Below are 22117 nucleotides of genomic sequence, written 5' to 3' on the forward strand. Positions count from 1 at the left end.
GAAGAAGAAGAAGAAGATGATGATGAGGAAATTCAAGCACAACAATGTCTGCCAAACCAGTGCTAATGTCAGTAAGACACAGAAGAAAACAATGCACCAAAAACAAATGTCCTGGTGTTAGTAACACACTTCATTGTTCCAGAACACACTGCAATAATGCAAGCTGTGTGCAAGAACAGGCTGTAGATCTTTTACAACTTTTTATGAAATAATAACTTACCAAAATATTTGTGCCTCTCTTACTCAAAATTTGCAACAACATTTTAATGAAAAGACAGACAAGGGCCAAATATTTTACATAAAAGCTTTCTCAAATTTATTTTTCTTAGTTTTATAAAGCTACAGTTTTCAAAATATATCCTAAAATAAAGAATTTCAGCTGGCCCAGTGAGGGTATTTGAGCTTAGACTCAAATGTGTTTATTGGATCTAACAGTACAATTTTGGAAGGCTACTTCCAGTGAATACCATTTAAATGTTCCCCTTGCCTGACCCTCGGATGGTAGCAATCACAGACTGGTGCTGACCTTGTACCTGTTGAGTATAGCGACTTGCCACGGCCACCTGCCTTTGCTAGCAGGCCTTCCTCCGACAATCCTCGTGAGTGACCAGGCTGGGCTGCCTTTGTTCCCTGCAGGCACTCCACACTGCCAGATGTCATCAGACTCTGCTTCCAGGGAGTTTCCATCATCAAGAGCATTTTCCTCGGACTCTGCTTGACATAAAAGTTACTGGCTTAGAGCAATGATTCTACAAAATAAATAAAATAAATAGAGTAGAGAAGTTATTATTCACTGTCCAAGTGTTAAAATGAAGTGGAAGCTATTTGCTAGTGGAAATTATGTAATGTGACTTGTAAATCATTTCACAGTTACTGAAAATGTGTGTTGAAACAACTGATCCTTCTTCTGAGCAAGGGGGAAAAACTAAGACATGAACAAAGTCAACCAAAATAGTTCTTCAACTGGTACTGCATGCAGTAAATGACAGTGAGATTTAAGAAAACAATATGTAAATACCATTCACAAATTGAGACTAACAATGAATCTTCCTCTGACTACTATTGAATGATCAATTTTATTTCAACACAGCATCTAAGCCAGTGCATACATAATACAATCACATTACTTATTGATTTTGTGTTAACAGCTTCCTTGACCTCTTCCAGTGTTGTTCACTCATAATCGGTAAGTAAATAAATTGTATCGTGTATGCACTGGCTCAATGTATTTCTTTAATATGAACAGGTAGACCAGAAGATGGTGCTAGAAGCCCAAAACTGATCATGTTACATCTAAAGCTCATTTGACTGTAGTCAGAAGAAGAGGCATTCTTACTCTCAGTTTATCAGGCATTCCCACAGTTGCATCAACAATGGAAAGTGCACAGTTTTTGTAGTACAAAATAAGGCTACATATTATCAGAAAAAGGTATGGTATGGATAGCATAAATAATTTAGTATTCATTTACCTATCATTTCATCACTTTAAAAGGACTGACATATTTAAAGTATGATTAAATTTAGGTGATAATCTGCCAACTATATTCAGCTTTCTTCTTACATATATTTGCAGCACTTCATAACATTTTTATTCTTTTAAAAGTCCTACTCATTACTCCATAATTTTTAGGCATACCTGCAGCAAGTTGCAAGCAGCAAATATAAACAAATTAAGATCTGCTTGAGAAGCCACAAATTCGCAATGACTATTAGTCAGACAGATCATCATTCCAATTGATGGCAGGTGCCAGAATGCCAGGCAGTGAAGACTCAAAACAGAAAACAGAAGTCCCTGTGACACTGAAAGTGCTAATCGAGAAGATTCCATGAATTTCTTTGTGGAGGCTCTTGTCCCAGTTGATCAGGTTGTTTGCCAATCATATTTACACTTGGCCTTTGGTCCCACAGAGAGGGGTAAGGCAGTAGTCAGTATCTGAATGTTGCTGTAATCTATGGTATACCCACTGTAAATAAAATGTTCAACTGCCACAGATTATTTGTTTGGCTGTAAAAAGCAGGTGTACCATTGGTGCATCATTCCTATATGGTACAAGTCGTTTCTCCTATGAAAGTTTAGTTTGTAGAGGATCCTCTTAGATTAAAATATGACATGGTTAGGTCTCTATAAAATATGTGACTCAACAGATATCACTGACTACTGGCCATTCTCACACCTTTCCCAAATTTGCTCATATCTTTTCTCAAATTTCTGAAAAGGTTGTGTACTCAAGGGTTGTCAGCCACCTGTATAGTAACGGGATACACAATGATTCATAGTTTGGATTTAAAAAGGGCTGCTCTAGTGAGATAGTTATTTATATTTTCATTGACCATCTAATCACATTTTAAAAGGTAAAATGCTGGGATCATCTGCTTCACTTCACTACATAAGTCATAATATTTTACTGGGAAATTGAGTTTTTACAGGATAACTAACATGGTTCAGTACATGCCCAGTTTAGTTTCTGTTTATCAAAACAGGATGTAGCAAGTTACACTACAATTTTTGAGTAATATGAAAAGGGGCATCACATCATCTGCATAGGAAGAACCCACAATGGGCTTTCTGTAGGGTTCAGTCATGGAATCATCACTGCTTTTGCTCTATGTTAGTGACTTAGAATTTTATTTGTATCAGGTAACAACCTCACAGACTTAGTAATTTCTTAAGATGATACAACATAACTGTAAAGCTGAGGAAAAAAGCATAAACAGGAATTTTTGGTCAATTTGTTTTGTGCAAAAGAACTAGCTTTAAAGTTTGGAAAAAAACCAGCTCATGCACTTTTGTACAGTCAACAACACTGCCTTCTATTAATACTGTATCTCAACAAAACAGGGCAGAAAATTCTACATTCTTGGATGTGCATACTGATGTAAATTTGAACTGAAAGAACCACATGGAAGACTTGCTAAACATTTAGATTCAGCAATTAATTCTCGAGGAATAATTTCCAATTTTGGGAACATAGAAATCAGTAACATAACACATTATGCACATTCTACTCATTCATTTCATTTACAGGATTTTATACTCAGATAATGCATCACTTGTGTAGAATTTGTGCAAAATACACAGAAATTCATCCATGTCTTGACTGATATACAAGTCCATTCCTTTGCTCTTAAGGTGTGGCCACATCAATTGCCTGTTGGCTACTGAGCTGTTCGTTTTGTCTGTTAGTTGGCTGTCAACACTCTGTCACCTGCTGACCTGTTTACTTCGTGCTTTCTCACTATCTCTTCTGCACAGCATGGCATCACAGTCTCCATGAACCATAAGTGGAGAGAGAGTTCTTTGTAGTAAGGCTTGGATGCAATTAAGAAGTACAGGGCATTGTTCCTTCAGAAATGCATGCAAATCCAAAGTAGCAGGCACTGTAAAAACTACAGCCATCAAAAAATACAAGAAATGTTTTATCAATTGCAAATATGAACCACCGTCGGTAATGAAAATTTGTGCCACACTGGGACTCAAGCACAGATTTCCCACTTTTCATGAGTGGTTGCCATAACTACTTTGGCTATCAGTGCACAGATCACAGCCCAATCCAAACTTCCATATGTTGTTGTCCACATGTCACAAACTGCACTTGTGTTTTACATATGTTCGTGCCCAGGAATAACATAGTTATTGTGATTCGAGGGCCCTATACTTCTTAGTACAGGAACTGCTATTTAGTATTTAGTTGCCAATACCATATCCTTAACTCTCAATAATATGTCCCTGCTGGATGAAAATATACGTAACGTATGAGTGCAGTTTGTGATGCATGGATGATTACATATGGAAGTTTGTGTCTGGCTATTTTTTGTGTACAGATAGCTGAAATGGATAAGGCGACCACTTGCATAAAGTGGGAAATCTAGGTTTGAGCCCCACTCTGGCACAAATTTTCACTGTCATTATTCAAATACACAGCCAATTGTTGTTCATGTTCACAGTTTCAAATACGTTTCCTGTATAAAATTTATGTTAAAAGAGGAAGTGAAGATCCCAGTAAAAAGCTTGATAGAGAGAATGGCAGCAGCCACTGGCATTTCCCTTCACACATGAAACGGAATAAAGAAAGAGGGGAAAACATAACTATAGGTACATTGCAAGGTTTCTCCACTCCAGGAAGAACATGTAAGAAGAAGAAGAAGAAGAAGAAGAAGAAGAAGAAAATTTTACATTTACATAAATGATGTAGGAAAAGACAGGGCTTCCTTTAGCAGGACACAGATTAGCTGACTGTTTTTTAAGGAGTTCCTTGCAGAGTGGGGGAGTGGCCATTTACATAAAAAACAGTACTCCATTTGAGTCCATAGACATATCATGGCACTGTACTGAACAGATATTTGAATGTTATGCAGGGGCGAATTTAGGGAAACTAAACTTATAATTTTTGTTGTTCATAGGTCCCCTGACTTCAGAGCATTACTGCTCAGGCTAGAGAGAATTCTTGATTCACTTTATAGGAAGTACCAGAAATTAGTTATATGTGGACTTCAATATTAATTTTTTATATGAAGGCAAAGAGTACGTGGTATGCAAATAGAGTAGTTAATTCTCAGGATAAAAATAAAACAGTATGGTCAGTTGTGAAGCAAGTGTCTGGTCAGCAGCACAAGGTCAACAATATAAAGTCAGTTCATAGTAAAAACATTTCTGTTACTGATAGATCAGATATATGTACAGTATTTAACAATCATTTTCTGAGATCTGCTGGTGAATTAAATAAAAATTAATTTTGACAGGGAATCATATAATTTTCTTGGCAAATGATGTTCTGATGTCTGAAATACTCCTCTGTGATACAGAAAAGGGGGAAATTGAGTCAATAATTAAATTACTGAAGACTAAGGACTCTCATGTATATGCCAGAGTGCCTAGCAGAATATTAACGTACTGTGCTGCACAGGTTAGCTATGTGCTTAACCATATTTTTAATTTTTCCTTTAGGAATGGTCAGTTTCCTGAATGATTAAAGTACTTAGTACTAAAATGGCCAGTTTCCTGAACGATTAAAGTACTTAGTACTAAAACTGCTTTATAAAAGGGGAGAAAGGGATAATGTAGATAATATTAGACTTATTTCTATGTAATCAGATCACAAAATATTGCTCCAGAAGTTGGACCATTGTGGAAAACGGGGAGTAGCTCACATTTTGTTCACCTCTTACTTTAACAACAGACAGGAAAAGGTCATTATTCACAGTGCTGAGAATGGCTGTGATGTGGGGTCTGAGTGGGGTACAGTCAAATGGGGGGTGCTCCAGGGATCAGTGTTGGGGCCACTCCTGTTCCTTATTTGCATAAATGATATGCGCTCTAGTATTACGGGTAACACTAAAATATTTCTGTTTGCTGATGACACTAGCTTGGTAGTAAAGGAAGTTGTGTGCAACACTACCTTGGTTTCAAAAAGTGCAGTTCATGACATATGTTCATGGCTTGTAGAAAATAAACTAATGCTAAATCACAGTAAGACTCAGTTTTTATAATTTCTGACACACAATTGAACAAAAACTGACTTTTTAATTTCACAGAGTGGGCATATGATTAGTGAAACAGAATAGTTAAAATTTCTAGATAGTAAACTGTTGTGGAAAGCCCACATCCAAGATTTTGCTCAAAGACTTAATGCTGCCATTTTTACTATTCGAACGGTATCTGAAGTAAGTAATCGTTCGACAAGACAATTAGTCTACTTTGCTTATTTTCATTCATCTATGGCATATGGTATTATATTTTGGGGTAACTCTTCCCATTGTAAAAGGATATTTTTGGCTCAGAAATGGATAGTTCGGGCAATAAGTGGTGTAAGTTCGTGAACCTCTTGTTGACCCCTGTCCACTAGTCTGGGTATTTTGACATTGGCCTCTCAATAACATATTCTTTACTGTCATTTCTTGTTAACAATATCAGCGTATTACCAAGAATAAGCCATTATCACTCAGTTAGTACTCGACAGTAATCCACCCTACCTTTGGATTGGACTTGCTCAACTCTTGTGCAGAAAGGTGTGCAGTATACGGATGCATCCATTTTCAATAAGCTACCACAAGAATTCAAAAATCTTATCAGTAATCCATGTGTTTTCAAATCAAAACTGAAGAGTTTCCTCATGGGTCATTCCTTCTATTCTGTTGAGAAGTTCCTTGAAAAATTAAGCTATTCTTATGTTTACTTAAACTTAAAGCTTGACTTTTTTTGGTTCATAAACATTTTATTTTTATCTGTTATTACTTTTATGTTGTAATTTCATCCACTGGAGATTTGCCCCTCAATTTGATCCTATCGAACTTGATGTGTAAATAAATAAATAACAGGTTGCTATTTACCATAAAGAAGATGCATTAAGTTGCAGACAGGCACAATTAAAAGACACTTACGTAAAGCTTTCTGCCACAGCCATTCATCCAAAAAAGCCAACACACCTCATGCATGTCCAAACTCCAGCATGTCGGGACGGAATGCTGGAGTTGGCAGTCATGTGTACATCAAGTGTGCTTGCTTTTGTGGATGAATGGTGTGTGTTTCTCTTTCATTGATGAAGGCTGTGGCAGAAAGCTTTATGTAAGTGTCTTTTAATTGTGCCTGTCTGCAACTTAACATCTCTCTTTACGGTAAGTAGCACCCTGTCTTTTCCTACATTGTTGATATTCCTACATGGAGTTTACATTGTTTGATTTCACATTTATATAATTTTGATGAAGACACCTGAAGGTGATGAGTAGGAAACTCATCTAAATGTTTCAACAAGACAACATATACTCATAGTTCTCACTCTAGAACCAACAACTGATCACGTGGATCAACTGAAGGAATAAATACACTTCTTTCAAAATAAAGATGTCTTATTGTAGTACATGGAGATAACAAACATATATCATGTCAATTTACAGTTGTGCAGAAAGTAATAAATTTATTCATGTCTCCTAAATAATATATGCATGGTGTCTTTCAGACATGTCCAAAAGAACAGAAACAATTTAGATCCCACAGCCATTATGAGTCAAGACACAAAGAAAAGAATGACATTAGCTGCCATTGGCTATTAACATAAATCAATGGGGAAAGTTGGAAATTTATGCCAGACCATGATTCAAACCTGGGCCTCCAGCCTACTAGGCAGATGCGCTGACCATTGCACCATACAGACATCAGTGCTCAGTGCAGTTATATGCCTTAATTAAAAGCAACAAGCCTGAAAATGTGTTTACTGTACTCACATTTCATGCACATTACAGCGACTCTGTTCTCCAGTTGCCACCTTATCACTCAGAACTAAACACAATAGTTGTGACACGGGCACAAGTAAGGAACTAGGTGTCTACCAAGCAGTTACTTTTAAGCTTGAGGACATCTGGAAGCCAGCTGAAGGAAAAACTTCCTCTCTCACTGCGCTAGAAAAGACAGCAGTTTACAGATACGTAGAGCATATTGAAAAGGAAGGTAGTGAGCATTAAAAATTAAGGGACAAAAATAGAGGAAGTTGTTATTGATCATCATGCTAGCAATTCCAGTAACACTCATAATGGCAATGGGTTTCAATCTTTACATTCTGACAGCAAATAAATGGATGGTCAGTGATTAATACTCTACATATTCTTTATCATAAATCATGTATGTGATTTTTCTCCCTTTTTTTTATTTTATGAGATTTTTGGTATACTGGCCACAAATGCCTTCCAAAATGTGAACCACCTTCTGCTAAACAAGGACATCAGCTTTCTCACTAAGAAAAGATTTATGAAGTCCTTTGTATGGAGTGTTCTTACATATGGCTATGAAATCTGGACATTAGCAAAGCAGGAGAAAGCGTGCCTTGAAGATGTGGAAATGTGGCTCTGGAAGAGTATTACGAGAACTAGCTGGATTTACAGGAAAACAAATGAGTTGGTTGTAAATGAAACAGGGGAGGAGAAAGTGCTACTGAAAGTTCTAGTCCAATGCAAAGCAAAAATCATTGGACACTTCATTAGACAAAATATTCTTCTACAAAACATTTTCAAAGACAATATCCTAGGGAAGAAAATGGAGAGATGTCTAAGAACATTCTGCTTAAAAAAAATACGATCACTGAGATGGGGTGTCCCTCATACACAGAAATGAAGACTGCTGTTGAAGAGAGGAAACTGTGGCTGCACAGACAAGGCTTAGCCTTTTGAAAGAAGAAGAAATTTCTTCTTGGTGTGAGTCTGGACCCTGCTCCTGCCTTTTTTTGTCTGATCCTTTGGTTATATAATGATTTTTTTTTTATTTTCATACCCTAGTCAGATATTATTTATTTTGAACGTTTGTGTTTTTCAAATTATTGGCCATGCAGACATAACAGCTAAGAACATATGTGAGATATGTGTTTGTTCAAAGGGCTAAGCTACAGAAGTACACCACCCCTACAGCAAAGTGGCATCTGCGAGGGAACCTCTGCTGCTATGCATTCTAAAAGGTGTTCCTTGCACAAAAGGAAGTAATTAGAATTAGATTTATGTTTCAAACATATAGAGTTTACAGCCACTTTTTTAATCAGTTGGGACTGATAACCACATCCTTACACTACATTTATTCACTGAAGCCCCCCCACCCCAATACAACCTGGCTTAGAATAGAGGCCAGAAACAAGCTGAAAATGTATTTGGTAAGTTTCCCTCATGTCTCCCCTCTCTCCCTTGTGGACATTTATGATAGTGGACTCTGTAGAAGTAGCCTACAATTGCAGCTTCTCCATGTTAAGGTATGACTGGACTTGTTCTAAAGCCATGAAGACTTTTTGTCATAGTGGAATTTATGAAACATGATATGTGAATGAAAGAATGAAAAATCAAAAATACTTAATTGGGTCTTCTGAAATTGTTTCACTAATGAGCTTCCTTCTACAGTTCCCCTCCTCAGATGCTGCACATGTGCTGAGTTGATACAGTTCGGCTGGTGTTTGTAATGTGTTGTGGAGGTATGGCCACTCCTTGGGATCCTGTTATTGCATCTCATGAGCGAAAGGTCTGGCGTTTTACTTCAGACATGAAATTAGGACAGCTACCCCCAAATGTAAACACAGATGCTGGTACACCATCTGTGATGATGCTACATATGGAATTCCCTTAATAATGGGTTAGGTGACCTCCAGGTTTTTCTTTTGTATAGACAGATGACTCAGCACAAATAATGTACAGAAGCTTATTAGATGCTGTCCATTCTTATATGTCCACTGATTTACTGGATGAAATCCTGCTGTTGATCTGTATTTCTTCTCCATACCAACCTGCACTTTAAAAGAACCTAATAAGATTTTCACACAGTTTCTTGGAATCTTGCTTGTCATTTCCTCTACTGTTTCTCAAAAGTCTCCTACTTTTTTTTAGGATTATCTTGTTATTACCATTAGTGGGAGCATGAGCATTTATTAAGGTATTTGCTTCGTTGCATGGTTTGACTGTAAGAACTGTTATTCTTTTACTTTGAGCTGTAAAGTTGATAACTGAATCTGAAATAGTTTTCCTTACTGCAAAGGCAGTCCCAAATATTGATACATTGCCTTTGGTTTTTAATGTTGGTTTACCTTTAAATATCCCAAAGTTTTATGGGGTAAAGTGGTCTTCATCTCGGAAACATGTTTTATGGATTCCTAGGATTTGAATGGCAAATTCGTCTAGAGCGGGCTTGTCAAAACATGGCTCAGGAGCAATTCCCCTCCAGCGATTGTGTCCACCTCCAACTCAATTTGTACAGTGAAGCTACCATTCTGAGCATTCGCACTAAAGTGAGTAACACTTCACATATGGAAAAGTTGTCCATTATTACATGAAAAATTAGTAATTGACTATGTTCTGTTAAATCAGAAGTAATCCATCGCTGAAGCATTCCAGAGCTTTTGGAACTTTTAAGCATGACACATGATGCAGTTAAATTATTTTCTTTAAGTCTTGATGATTCAGGTAACTCTTGTACCTTTTCTTTTAAATTATCGACAAAAGGGTATCGTTCTTCACGAGGATAACACTTACATGTTGCTTGAGGGAGTGAAGAGATAAGCAGGATTCCTACAGGTTTTTGACTTACGCATTTTTTACATACTAAACAATAGGAATTTTTTAATGGAATTGTGCACAAAAAAGTACTTGATCTCCCACTCCTCACGAAAAATGCATTTGTAATATTTATTTTATTTTTGACATTCTTAAAGGCTGTGAGGTGCTATCCAAAATTTTCAGGACTGGTGCTGCTATCTGTTGAAAACCTTACCTTTGGACTAATGGTCACCATCACCCTCAAAGAAGTTCCCATCTGCGCATAAACCCCGATCCCAGCACTTCTGCCACTGGTCAAATGTTTTCTGGAAGTCCTGTTCTTTGAGGATGTTTTCACTGCCAGCGATGCTTCTTGAATCCTCTCTAGAGTGTCGAACCGACTGCCTTTCAACTTGAATTTCAGTTCTGGGAATAGTGTGGAGTCGCAAGGCACCAAATGTGGTGAGTACAGTGGGTGGGGTATGACTGCAGTGTTGTTTTCTGCCAAAGTTCGGGCCGTCATTGATGCACATTTTCACGGAGATGTCACAAAACTTCACAGTAATATGTGGAATTCACTGTTTGGTTGGATGGAATGAATTCTTTGAGCACAATTCCCTTGGTATGAAAGAAACTGATGATCATGCTCTTGAATTTGCTCTTCACCTGTCTCACTTTTTTGGGTCTTGGTGAGACCAGGCTCTTCCATTGGGACGATTGTTACTTTGTCTCTGGATCATAAGCGTAAATCCAGCTCTCATCACCAGTGATAACCAGTGACAAGAAGATTGGATCATCAGATGCAGTCAGATGAAGGTCTGTGCACACTTCAACACGCTGTGCCTTATAATCGGCAGTCAAGATCCTTGGCACAAACTTTGTGGTGACACAATGCATGCCCAATTCATCAGTCAACATTCGTTGACATGTCCCATACCAATACCCACTTCATCCGTAAGGTCTCGAATGGTTCGACATCGATCCGCACGAACCAATTCTTGAAGTTTGGCAACAATGTCTGGCATTGTGCGGCTAACGGGCCTTCCAGTGTGAGCATCATCTTCGTTGTCTGAACCGAGCGTGCCACTTAAACACATGTGTACAGCTCATACTCTGTTGCCCAAACACTTGTTGAATTATTGCACCGGCCAGGATGGCCGAGCGGTTCTAGGCGCTACAGTCTGGAACCGCATGGCCATTACGGTCACAGGTCCGAATCCTGCCTCAGGCATGGATGTGTGTGATGTCCTTAGGTTAGTTAGGTTTAAGTAGTTCTAAGTTCTAGGGGACTGATGACCTGAGAAGTTAAGTCCCCTAGTGCTCAGAGCCATTTCAACCATTTGAATCATTGCAAGGGTCTCTGTAGCACTTTTCTTGAGATTCGCACAGAATTTGATACACACACCCAGTTCTGTTTGCGGATGCATCGTAAAATCGCCACACACCAAACACAGAGTATTATGGAAATCACAGTGGACACACAACACATCCTCCCAGCTGGATGCCACTCCGCACACTGACTCATCAGATACGCAGCTCTTGCCACCTAGTGGTGCAAAGATCTACTAATCCTACTTTCCAGATGGCAGACCAGTCTCGAAAATTTTGGATTCCACCTCGTATAGCAAAAAGTATCCACAATTATATCCAGAATCAAAACCAGAATTATAGCCACAGTAATAAAAAAAAATCACAACCTGAAAGATAGCACAATATTAAGGAGAACAAATATGTACAAAATGTCAAGAGAAAGTGAACTAAAGAAACGGGGGAGCTCCAAGGTGGAAGAGAGAGTGACCAACTTGACTGCAGATAAACAAATGAACCAAAGGCCATGATGACACCGCCCGAGCTGATGTGGAGGTGGAGGCACTCACTGCAGGGGAATGACTTGTGAGCCGCACTTTGCAAGACCTCATCTAGTGTGTCAGACAGCTAGTTAAGTTTCTCTAGTTTTCAGCAGGCTGTTGATATTAATATGTCTAAAAAGTTCTTTTTCTTGGGGCAAAGAGTGTTTATGGAGCTTCAGTTCTTCTCTGCACAATGTTCCCAATCCCTCAGCATCTGATGATCAGGAGAAATTGAACAAGTTTCCAGGGCCTGGAGTAGTTGCATTTACGGCGTTTGTTCCATCAGCCAAATTTACAATTTGTTGGGATAAGATCACAAAATTACAAACCAACTGTTGATACTGAGAAGTGTCTCCTGATATTCTCTGGCTGAGTTGTGTTATTTCACTCAAGTCCACCAGCAAGCCAGTGAGGACCACCCTATCCACCACTTTCGGAAGTGCCACGTGGGACTGTCATTTCTCCCACTGCTATGACAGCTTAGTAGGTTCACAGTAAATTATTATTATTATTATTATTATTATTGACATGGTGGCAGTTTTTGCTCATCCTACAATGAAGATGGATGCAAACTTATGCAGAACAGTGGGAATATAGCGTTCTCAGACTCTTCTGTTTCACTTTCTCGTACACCAACTTGTCAAGCTGAAGAAATGGAATGGTCCAGCAGCTCAGTAAATGAATCACCACAGTAGTATACCTTTTATCCATTCAGAGCCTACACCAATGCCATCTTGGTGAGAGTTTTATGTATCAGAGTGGTTATAAGAGCTTGCGAAGAACACAACCATGGTACAGTAGATGTGTTGTGAGACGAAATGTATCACCATCTTTCAACCAGAAAAAAATGTAAAACTTTTGTTATATTTGGAAAAGTGTCATGTCATCCTCAATTTTGATGATCTTACAACATTGTTCTTAGTGCAGAAACAGAATAACAAATTCTGCAGTTCAATGACATCACTATACATAGACATGCCAAACTGGTGATTAATTCCATGGCTGTCAGAGGATGAGTTTACCAGACAAGTGGAGTGTGGCTTCAGGAGGTTTACCAATGGGGTCTGAGCTGTATTTCACACCCACAACCCAAATAAAATACTTTTCAGCTCACATTTGTTCTACTTCAATCATGTTAGTCAATATTAAAAAATGATATTCATATCGAGTCTCCTGCCAGAACATAACATCACCTTGACAAAATATTTCAGTACTCCACCTGGTTGCCATCTTTAGGTGAGCAAGCCATCACACTAACTTGCCATAACTGACATCAAACCAAAGCTGCAGCTCCTTTATACACCGCCAGTATGTCTATCACACGTGCACGAACTTAACTTCCCTTTAGCGCAAAGCACGACAGTGCACTGGTGGTGAAAACTCATGGAAATGATAAATCAATATCAAACACTATTGACACCTTTTTATGACTGAAACAAAGACTGTTGTTTTTTATGTCAAACAAAATAGGGTTCCACCTCCTACTTAAAGGAGCCCCCTTACCTCTGTTTATAATGTTGTGAGACAGCCAGGTTTAAAAAGCTTCTTTCGCTACATGGTCCCAATAATGCAACACAGGGGCAACCACTTGTGTCTTATCATACAGCATTTTATGTCCTTCAGTAAGACAACTTTCTGCAACTGTAAATTTTTTCTGGCTGAAATAAACATGTGTCACCTGAAGATAGCGGCCAGGTGAACTGCCAAAATACTGCATCAAGATGACATTATGTCGCAGCTGTCTACCTAGTCAATATCTCAGTTCAAATATAAAAAATTTCTTTAAGATGAGATCCCCACCAGGTCAGATTGAAGGAAGATATTGAAGCAATCAGAGGCAGGCTCCTAGATTTGTTAATGGTACTGTCAAACAACACACAAGTATTACAGAAGTGATTCAAGAGCTCAAATGGGAATCCTTGGAAGAGAGGCAACACTCTTTTCGAGGAACACTATTGAGAAAACTTAGAGAACCAGCATTTGCAGTTTACAGCAGATGATTCTACTGCTGTCGATGTACATTTTTTGTCAGGACCACGCGAATAAGGTAAGAGAAATTAGGGCTCATATGGGGGCATATAGACAGCTGCTTTTCCCCTCAGTCTATTTGCAAGTGGAATAGGAAAGGAAATGACTATTAGTAGTACAAGGTACACTCTGCCATGCTCCATACGGTAGCTTGTGGAGTATGTACGTAGATGCAGACATAGAAGGTAAAAATTAGAGAGTATTGATCTCATACAAAGTCTTGGCAATCACCCTCACTGCAAAACATTTGCAACTGGAACAGAAAAAGAGGCAAAAAGCAATAGTACACAAAGTACCTCCACCACATACCAGACAAGGAAACCAGTTAATATTGCATTGTCGCCCAGTTCTGAGATATGTTGAAAGTTTCAAGCCCCTATCTCACTGGGAAGCTAGCTTGAAATCAACTGCAAAATTTGTACTGCACAGACAAACAAGATGAGAAAGTGACCTAATATGAATTATTAACAAGGACACTTTTTAAGATTCTAAAGTCATAATTTGATAGCAATTATCCTTATATTCTATGCTTGCCATAATACACATATGCACTTATTGGATCATCGACTGTCTCTCACTCTCTCAAACACCCCTGAAGAGAGTATCAAATGGTCTTTCACACTTCTATGACTCATAGAGGAAGCAACTACTGAATAACTGTTTAGGCGGCCCCCAAGATATTTCTATGACACACAAATTAAGCATCTACTTATAATGATTTAGGTGGTCCTGCAGATAACACTACAAAAAGTGATTCTTGGAAAAATTCAACTGAAACATGCTGCAGTCCCATGAATTGTAAACAATTTGCTTTTATTATTTTTAGCCCTTGTCCTGTAGTAGACATGGAAAAGTGGTCAAAAACGTATTTGTAGATAGCACCTGCAAGATGTGCTATGAGATGGTTTGGATCTAGCAGTCAGTTAGCTAAAATTCCAGTCTACACATTAATCTTAAACTAGTACTCATCTCTGCACTGAATTGTACCATGAGGATTTATATCTGCTCATGAAAATGTATTGTGAAAATCTGCTATTGCATCTCATCCAAATGTTGCCTCATCTGTGAACAATATTAAGACACAAACAGGAGATTGGCAGTTGAGCAACAAATCACTGGCTGAAGTTCTCCTGTGTTGGTGATTGGCAGGCAAAAGATCCTGCACAAATTGAAGGTTATATGAATACTTTGATTGTCTGTGATCACCATCCATATGATACTATGAGATGTACCATGTGCTACGGTGATGTGTCATGTTCTTCTGTCTGGCTCTTCTTCAACAGCATGCATTCTTTCTAGTTAGGCATATGAGCAAAGCTTGGTTTACCTAGATCCACTGTGATGCTATGGATCATTTATCACCATTTACCTTTTACTTATTGTGCATGGTCTGCTTCAAAATACTCTTCTCCACAATAGATATGCCACTCCCAATGCCATTTCCACTTCTAGAAGCAGTCCTGGTACAAATAATTTTCCACTAAATGTTTGTTACAGATAGGTTATCATCACATCCCAAATGTATCCAAAGATATACCTTTTATAGTATTAATACAGCCACTTATGTCACTCTTGTGACTCAACTATCAGAAATCATGTCCTTATATAATTAAATGCCACATTTGCACAACAAACTGATCCACAAGTTGGGAAATAAAGTTACAAAAGTCACAATTAATACTTTTATTTATGTAACAACATGTAACTAATTGAAATAGAAATACATCATAATGGCAGAGAAAACTCTGATGATCTTCAATTAAAATAACAAGTTGTAAAAATCCAACGAGTAGTAGCTACTACTAAAAAGTGGATAAGCAGGAAATAAACTTCAAAAATTCTTATTGAATTTTAATGTCATCTGGAAGGTGTTTCAGAAAATGTTTGCTAACTTTGAGGTGAATATTCCTCACCCTAAAATAAGGAAAAAGGCTATTTAAGTATATGCAAACAAAGATTCTCATTTTAGCTATAAGGAAAGCTCAACATTAATGTGTTCCAATTTAAATATAACAACTGAAGTTTGTAATTAATACTTAAAATTCAATTTTGTGTCTAATCTAGGGCTCATACCCACAGTCTTGGGATAGCGTCTTTCATTCATAATCAAAACGCCTTTGGTCCCAGGTTTGAATCCTGCTGCTGCTTAAATTTTGATTAATAATCAGAATTGGTGGCTGAAGACTTCCGGCATAAGTCTCCCTCATTCTGCCTACAGCATTGTCAAAGAGAGTGGAGGAGCAGACAGAGGTTTAGGGCACTCTCTTGTCATAGGGGTGGGAAACAACCCCTGAAGGCCCAAGAATCAACAAAGATTAATGGCATGAGGCTGCAGAAGGCAATGGAAACCACTGCATTAACGACACATAACATGTATCCACAGGACATGTGGCCTGTAATAGAAGAAGTGTCATGATGATCCCTCCATTGGTTAAGGATTCCAGAATAGTCCCCCATTCGGATCTCTGGGAGGGGACTGCCAAAGGGGAGGTTACCATGAGAAAAAAGACTGAATAATCAATGAAATAATAACATTCTATGAATTGGGGTGTGGAATGTCACAAGTGTGAACATGGTAGGGAAACTAGAAAATTGAAAAGGGAAATGCAAAGACTCAATCTAGATATAGTAGGGGTCAGTGAAGAGAAGTGGAAAGAAGACAAGGATTTCTGGTCAGATTAGGATAGGGTAATATCAACAGCAGCAGAAAATGGTATAACTGGAGTAGGATTCGTTATGAATAGGAAGGTAGGAAGTGGAAAGAAGATAAGGATTTCTGGTCAGATGAGGATAGGGTAATATCAACAGCAGCAGAAAATGGTATAACTGGAGTAGGATTCGTTATGAATAGGAAGGTAGGAGAGTGTGTTACTGTGAACAGTTCAGTGATAGGGTTGTTCTTATCAGAATCGACAGCAAAGTAACACCGACAACAATAGTTCCGGTACACATGAAGATGTTGCAAGCTGAAGATGAAGAGATAGAGAAAGTGTACGAGAATATTGAAAGGGTAATACAGTATGTAAAGGGAGATGAAAATCTAATATTCATGAGGGACTGGAATGCAGCTGTAGGCAAAGGAGTAGAAAGAAAAGTTACAGGGGAATATGGGCTTGGGACATGGAATGAGAGAGGAGAAAGATTAATTGAGTTCTGTAATAAACTACACCTAGTAATAGTGACTACTCTGTTCAGGAAACACAAGGGGAGGAGGTATACTTTGAAAAGGCCGGGTGATATTGGATTGTAAGATGTACCCAGGAGCAGATATAGACTCAGATCACAAAATGGTAGTGATGAAGAGTAGGCTGAAGTTTAAGACATTAGTCAGGAGGAACCAATATGCAAAGAAGTGGAATATGGAAGTACCAAGGACTGATGAGATACACTGGAAGTTCTCTAAGGCTATATATACAGCAATAAGGAATAGCTCAGTAGGCAGTACAGTTGAAGAGGAATGGACATCCCTAAAAAGGGCGATAACAGAAACTGGGAAGAAAAAACATAGGTTACAAAGAAGGTAACTGCGGAGAAACCTTAGGTAAATACTTCAATTGATCTATGAAAGGACAAAGTACAAAAATGTTCCGGGAGACTCAGGAATACAGAAATACAAGTTGCTGAGGAATGAAATAAATAGGAAGTGTAGGGAAGCTAAGACGAAATGGCTGCAGGGAAAATGTGAAGAAATTGAAAAAGAAATAATTGTCAGTAGGACTGACTCAGCATACAGGTAAGTCAAAACAACCTTTGGTGACATTAAAAGCAAGGGTGATAAAATTAAGAGTGCAACGGGAATTCCACTGTTAAATGCAGATGAGAGAGTGCATAGGTGGAAAGAATATACTGAAAGCCTCTACAAGGGGGAAGATTTGTCTGATTTGATAGAAAAAGAAGAGATAGGAGACCCAGTACTAGAATCAGAATTTAAAATAGCTTTGGAGGACTTAAGCTCAAATAAGGCAGAAGGGATAGATAACATTCCATCAGAATTTCTAAAATCATTGGGGGAAGTGGGAACAAAATGACTATTCACATTCGTGTGTAGAATGTATGAGTCTGGTGACATACCATCTGACTTTCAGAGCCCGCATCTCGTGGTCGTGCGGTAGCATTCTCGCTTCCCACGCCCGGGTTCCCGGGTTCAATTCCCGGCGGGGTCAGGGATTTTCTCTGCCTCGTGATGGCTGGGTGTTGTGTGCTGTCCTTAGGTTAGTTAGGTTTAAGTAGTTCTAAGTTCTAGGGGACTGATGACCATAGATGTTAAGTCCCATAGTGCTCAGAGCCATTTGAACCATTTTTTGACTTTCAGAAAAATATCATCTTCATGGCAAGAGCTGACAAGTGCAAGAATTATCACACAATCTGCTTAACAGCTCATGCATCCATGTTGCTGACAAGAATGATATACAGAAGAATGGAAATGAAAATTGAGGATGCACTAGATGACAGTTTGGCTTTAGGAAAGGTACAAGCATGAGAGAGGCAATTCTGACATTGCTGTTAATAATGGAAGCAGGACTAAAGAAAAATCAAGACACGTTCATAGGATTTGTTGACCTGGAAAAAGCATTCAACAATGTAAAATAGTGCAAGGTAGGGGTAAACTATAGGGAGAGAAGGGTCATATACAATATGTTCTTGGTCATCCACTCTTACTATTCCCTCTTCGCTGTTGTACAAGGTGCTCATATTAAAAATGGTGTAAGATAAGGATGTAGTCTTTTGCCCCTGCTGTTTAATCTGTACATTGAGGAAGCAATGATGGGAATAAAAGAAAGGTTCAGGAGTGGAATTAAAATTCAAGGTGAAAGGATATCAATGATACAATTCGCTGATGACATTGCTATCCTGAGTGAAAGTGAACAAGAATTACAAGATCTGCTGAATGGAATGAACAGTCTCATGAGTACAGAGTATGGATTGAGAGTAAATCAAAGAAAGACAAAGGTAATGAGAAGTAGTAGAAATGAGAACAAAATGGTTACAAAGTAGATGAAGTTAAGGAATTCTGCTATCTAGGCAGTAAAATAACGAGTGACGGATGGAGCAAGGAGGACATCAAAAGCAGACTAGCAGTGGTAAAAAGGGCATTCCTGGCCAATAGAAGTCTACTAATATCACATATCAGCCTTAATTTGAGGAAGAAATTTCTGAGAATGTACGTCTGGAGTACAGCATTGTATGGTAGTGAAACATGGACTGTGGGAAAACGGGAACAGAAGAGAATCGAAGCATTTGAGATGTGGTCCTACAGATGAATGTTGAAAATTAGGTGAACTGATAAGGTAAGGAATGAGGAGGTTCTGTGAAGAATTGGGGGAAAGGAATATGTGGAAAACACTGATAACAAGAATGGACAGGATGATCGGACATCTGTTACAACATGAGAGAATGACTTCCATGGTACCAGAGAAAGCTGTAGAAGGCAAGAACTGTAGAGGAACACAGAGATTGGAATATATCCAGCAAATAATAGAGGAAATAGGTTGCAAGTACTACTCTGAGATGAAGAGTTTAGCACAGGAGAGGAATTCGTGGCAAGCCGTATCAAACAAGCCAGAAGGCTGGGGGGGGGGGGGGGGGGGGGGAACCTAGTGATAATACGACACCCTCATATCCCAATCACTATGTTTTTTTGCTAAAGAGATACATTCATATTTGACATTTTGGGTACATGTGAGATTAAGTCTTGAATATTTCATATTTGCTGCAGCAAGGAATTACCCGATACATGTTCCAATTAAACATTGCAGAATACTTGTTTCATGAGCAAGTGGATGGGGTTTTTTAGGTCACATAAAAGCTGCATGGCTGTATAAAAATGTGTGTCCAAGATCCGTTCAAAAAATTCTGGAAGATTTATAATTTCATACCAGTGGTGTGTTGAAGCAAAATGTGTTTGTCATCTTCACACATGCCCTGTTTAATGTGTGACTGCCAGAAGTTTCATTGTTGTATGTCTGTTAGTTATTGTTCATTGCTGTATTTAGTAGAACTTTGTATCACACAGTTTGCTAATTTTGAGAGTTGGAGGAGCAACGCGTCTGCCTTGAATTTTACGTGAAACTCAAGAAAACTTCTACAGACACACACCAAATGAGGCAGGAAGCTTATGGTGATGAGTGCTTAAGCTGGTCATACTCAGTGTTACCAGTGGTTCACATGGTTTAAAAATGGCCGTACAGAAATTAAAGATGACCCTTGTTCAGGATGCCCTTCAACATCCACTGATGATACTCGTGTTAGGAATGTCAACGAGATTGTGCATGCTATTCAAAGACTCACTGTCCAAGAGATTGCAGAACAATGTAACATTTAAGTTGGATCACATCAGAAAATCCTGACACAGCATCTTGGAATGCATCCTGTTGCTGCCAAGTTCATCCCACAGCTCATGAGTCAACACCAGAAGGACCTTCGACACGCAGTCTGTGAAAAACTTTGAATCATCCAAATGAGAACAAGATGTTCCTTAAGAGAATCATTACTGGTGATGAGATGTGGGTCTACAGTTATGATGTTGAGACCAAGGTTCAGTATTCACAATGGTTTGGGAAAGGTTCTCCAAAGACCAAAAAAGCCTCATCAGTTCAGCTCAAATATCGAAGCTATGCTGATAGTTTTCTTAGACTTTGAAGGATTAGTTCATCGTGAATTCATGCCACAGGGACAAACTGTTAATTGATGGTATTATTTCAACATGTTGTGATGCCTATAAGAATGAGAAGGAAATGGTCTGAAATGTGGCTCTTGCATCACAATTAATGCACCCATGCATTCGTCCCTGTTGACAATGGGGTCATGAGAGATAGAGCACAAGCTTGGATTGTGTCAAGGATTGTCCCTTTCAAAGGAATCATCCAAGCATTTCCCTGGAGCAATTTAGAGATTTTTTAGTGTGAAGGTGCTGACGATACTGTTTTTGATATGAATGTACATTTTTATGGAGCCATAAGAGAATTGGAATACGATGTCCACAAAGGCGGCACACTGGGTTGAGGAGGACCAAATGAAGTGGATAGGCAATAAGTGGCCTTAACAGGCCACACAAGAATGAAAATAGGGTGTCACAGTCCTGGGTCCAGATCATTAAGATAAGAGCCTCATTCACACAAGTGTCAGTCAGGTGTTGGGGGAGATAATGCTCAACAACAGCCAGCCATACACCCAGGGTATAGAAATGTATGGGCCTTGCATCAGGAATGATGAGCTGGGATCCAAGTGATAATGAGTTGAGGATGGTGGAGAGATGATAAAGAAAGTGGTTTGTGTCTTTGATATGGGAAGCTAGACTGTGGGCAATGGATTGTAAATGTTTGTCAATAACAGCAAAGATCTTTTCTGAAACCACACAGAAACGAGCAGATGCAGACATCCAAGATGGTTAGGTACACGGACTTTGGGAAGGATACAGAAGACAGATGTGTGGAGGAATAGTTGGGGTGAGGAATGAGATGGATTCATGGGACAGGTTCTGGGATAGGCACACAGATTTGAGTAGGGATTGAAAGTTATATTGGACAGCATTGCTGTGGTAGGACTTGTAGGTGGAAAAAACTACGGCAGTCGGTGGATGCCTTCTGTCAGGCTATCATTGCAGTTTGTCATAACAGCAGTGGAGCCTATGTCTTCAGGGAGGATGATCTAATCAGCATCTTTCTTAAGGTTGTGGGTAGTTTTTCTTTCATTGGCTGTGAGCTTAATGTTATCAGTAAGGGGCCTAGGATAGAAGGGTCAGGACAGGTTGGAGGTAAGGAATTCCAGGAAGTAATGAGGGACTGGTTAGTTGGGAGTGAAGCAGGGTTGTCACTGGATGGAAGTATGACCTCGGAGAGCCCAATTCAGTGTTGGCTTTCAATCAGATTTAGCTAGAGTGGTGGGGACAAAAAGAAGTTAGATCTTTCATGAGCATGTATGATTGGACTTAGGAATGGAATTGAAGGTGTGGCCTGTGGATAGGACAGACACCTGTGGGACTGTGGGTTTGGCAGATAGATTGACAACAGTGTTTTACATTTGTTTCACTTGTTGATTTTGTGATATGTTTTGGAGGATGTGGAAGATGGAGAAGGTCAACAAGGCAGGATGTGGATGCTATGAGGGGTTGGTAGGAGGGAAGGGGGATTTCACTGGGTGTAGGATAGGCACTTTTGGACAGTGGTGCTATGAGAAGTGTGTCGGTAAATTGGAAAACTTTTGGAGGTGATGTCTGGAGGGTTTTTCCTGTTTTTGTAAGGCAACAA

At 38.9% G+C, this 22117-nt stretch overlaps 1 protein-coding gene across 2 annotated transcripts in view; it reads right to left on the reverse strand.

Annotated features, from left to right (window-relative positions):
• The window catches only part of LOC126203669 (serine protease 30), a 121532-nt gene that overhangs the window by 55442 nt on the left and 43973 nt on the right, over positions 1–22117 (reverse strand). Inside the window, exon 5 of one of the 2 annotated variants that reach the window (XR_007540345.1) lies at positions 534–711. Coding sequence is in view for 1 of the 2 variants with exons in the window: in XM_049938033.1 (XP_049793990.1) it covers positions 527–711 (185 nt within the window). In the remaining variant the exon portion in view is untranslated. Of the gene's footprint in view, positions 1–526; positions 712–22117 lie in introns of both variants that reach the window. The other variant, XM_049938033.1, reaches the window with a different exon arrangement.

Source organism: Schistocerca nitens, chromosome 9, assembly GCF_023898315.1.
Source record: "Schistocerca nitens isolate TAMUIC-IGC-003100 chromosome 9, iqSchNite1.1, whole genome shotgun sequence".
Classification (NCBI taxonomy): domain Eukaryota; kingdom Metazoa; phylum Arthropoda; class Insecta; order Orthoptera; family Acrididae; genus Schistocerca; species Schistocerca nitens.